Raw genomic sequence first — 2,300 nt, forward strand, 5'->3', positions numbered from 1 at the left:
CCCAGCACTCGGGAGGCAGAGGCAGGCGGATCTCTGTGAGTTCGAGGCCAGCCTGGTCTACAAGAGCTAGTGCCAGGACAGGAACCAAAAACTACGGAGAATCCCTGTCTCGAAAAATCAAAAAAAAAAAAAATTTTTTTTTTTTTGTTTCCTTGACAGATGCCGTAGTTAGTGCTATCTGGAAGGCGCTAATTAGCTTGGTGAAGTCAGTTACTGAGTCAGGTAAGTACTATTACATTGCTAAGTGACCTTCACAGGTGCAAGTGCAGTGAGTGCTTCACTTGCCAGTACAAACCTTATTTGTATGTTTATGAAATTAACCTTTTAATCCTTTAACAAGTTGCTTAAATTGTTTAATTAAAATAAAATATTCAAAGTTCTTAGTAGATATACTCACCTAAAAGATGTTTGGAATTATAGCCTTTCTTTTATTCTTTAATAGGAAACAGAAAAGAAAGATCAGGTTCTGAAGTTTTGACTCTTTTACTAAAATCTTTGGAAAACATAGTGAAGTCAGAAGTATTTCCTGTACCAAAAACACTGGTAAATATATTTATAAATTGCCTTAAAGTCTAATTCTGAGATTCAGTTTATATTGATACTGTTCAGTTAATGTTTGGCACAGACCTATATTTATTGTAACTGCCATTCAAATGTCATTTGAAACCTGCATAGTAAATAGCTGTAGCAGTAGCAGCTACAGACATCTACAGTGTTGTTAAAGGGGAGACATGCAACTTAAACTGAACAAATTTCAATGTTTATGGTGCTTGGTAACAATAGCAAACTGTCAGCTTTTAAGTATTCTTTAAAAACTTCAATAGTATCAATGAAAAATAAGTTGGGAAAAATAACGTAGTTTTTATAATAGTGTAACAAATAATATCGTTAAATACACCGTGCTGGTATAGCATAGTAGATGGTAGGTATCAAGGACTCTAGAACAAATTAGGTTGAATCTTTGTCTAACTAAGGGAATTTGGACAATTAATTGCCTTGCTTATGTGGCATATCAGTTCTGAATTTGTATTTGTAAAAGTGTACTTAGTAGTTTAAATAGTTAAATGAGTTTATGTTTACAAAGCACTGTGGACAAGGCACAAATTAATATTGTCAACTTTAGTGTATTTCCAAAATTGGCTAAAAATGTCTTCACTAAGGTAACTATTAATGACACTTAACATCTTGTAGTTCATATTATTACAAGCACAGGAAGACTTGGGGAACAGTTTAGGAGACTCTAGCATCTTTGGATTTATAATTGAGAATTGACTTGTAGTTAAGCTAACAAGCTGTTTAAATAGGCCTTTTAGGCCTGTTTGGTGTGTATGTGATTTTTGTTTGTTTTTCGAGACAGGGTTTCTCTGTAGCTTTAGAGCCTGTCCTGGAACTCTATAGACCAGGCTGCCCTCGAACTCAGAGATTTACCTTATTCTGCCTCCTGAGTGCTGGTATTAAAAGACGAGCACCATCACCACCACCACCTAACTTGCAGAGTTTCTTGTAACAGTGAACTACTATGAAGGTCCATTTTTAGAAAAATAGTTAAATTATGGATATTTGTTCATATATGCTTTTTATTCTATAACAAAAACTTGTAAAAGTAGTTCTTTCATATTTTCTCTTTGAACGTTTGAAATAAGGTAAACATAAACAATAGTTTGAATATAATGTAAACATTATACACAATAGTCTATGAATATACTGTAATGAATCACAATGTAAATATATAATATATATTAGGAATAAACTATAATAAATTACAAGTGATGATTACTTAAGTTAGAAACATAGATGATGTAAAGTTTTTACTTAGGAACAGGTTTTTATCGCTAACTATTGTAAAATCTTTCTTTCTTAGGTTCTCATGGAAATTACAGTTAAAGAACTTCCTCAGAAAGTATTAGGTTCACCAGCATATCAGGTTGCTAATATGGATATTCTTAATGCAAGTATCTTAAATGTAGTGTAGTGATATGATAAAGATTGGCAAAACAAAAATTCCTTTAGATTTCTTAAATGACAATTGAAGTTGGTTGGTTACGTTAAAAACCTTGTATGCAGAATAATAGATTGCTGTGAAAAATTAAAGATGGTGCTGTGCCAGCAGATGACCTTTTTTCTTCCCTGGGTTTATTAGTGGACTCGAAAGAACGTTTTCTGGCCGGGCGATGGTGGCGCACGCCTTTAATCCCAGCACTCGGGAGGCAGAGCCAGGTGGATCTCTGTGAGTTCGAGACCAGCCTGGTCTACAGAGCTAGTTCCAGGACAGGCTCCAAAGCAACAGAGAAACCCTGTCT

General features: G+C 34.4%; 1 protein-coding gene across 2 annotated transcripts in view; it reads left to right on the plus strand.

Moving 5' to 3' along the window:
• Rif1 (replication timing regulatory factor 1) overlaps positions 1-2,300 on the plus strand; it is a 52,115-nt gene that overhangs the window by 18,050 nt on the left and 31,765 nt on the right. For both annotated transcript variants that reach the window (XM_026778382.1, XM_026778379.1), the window contains exons 14-16: positions 160-222; positions 443-543; positions 1,862-1,948. In XM_026778382.1, coding sequence (XP_026634183.1) covers positions 160-222; positions 443-543; positions 1,862-1,948 — 251 coding nt within the window. The remainder of the gene's footprint in view (positions 1-159; positions 223-442; positions 544-1,861; positions 1,949-2,300) is intronic.

The sequence above is a fragment of the Microtus ochrogaster genome, chromosome 4, assembly GCF_000317375.1.
Source record: "Microtus ochrogaster isolate Prairie Vole_2 chromosome 4, MicOch1.0, whole genome shotgun sequence".
NCBI classification, from domain to species: domain Eukaryota; kingdom Metazoa; phylum Chordata; class Mammalia; order Rodentia; family Cricetidae; genus Microtus; species Microtus ochrogaster.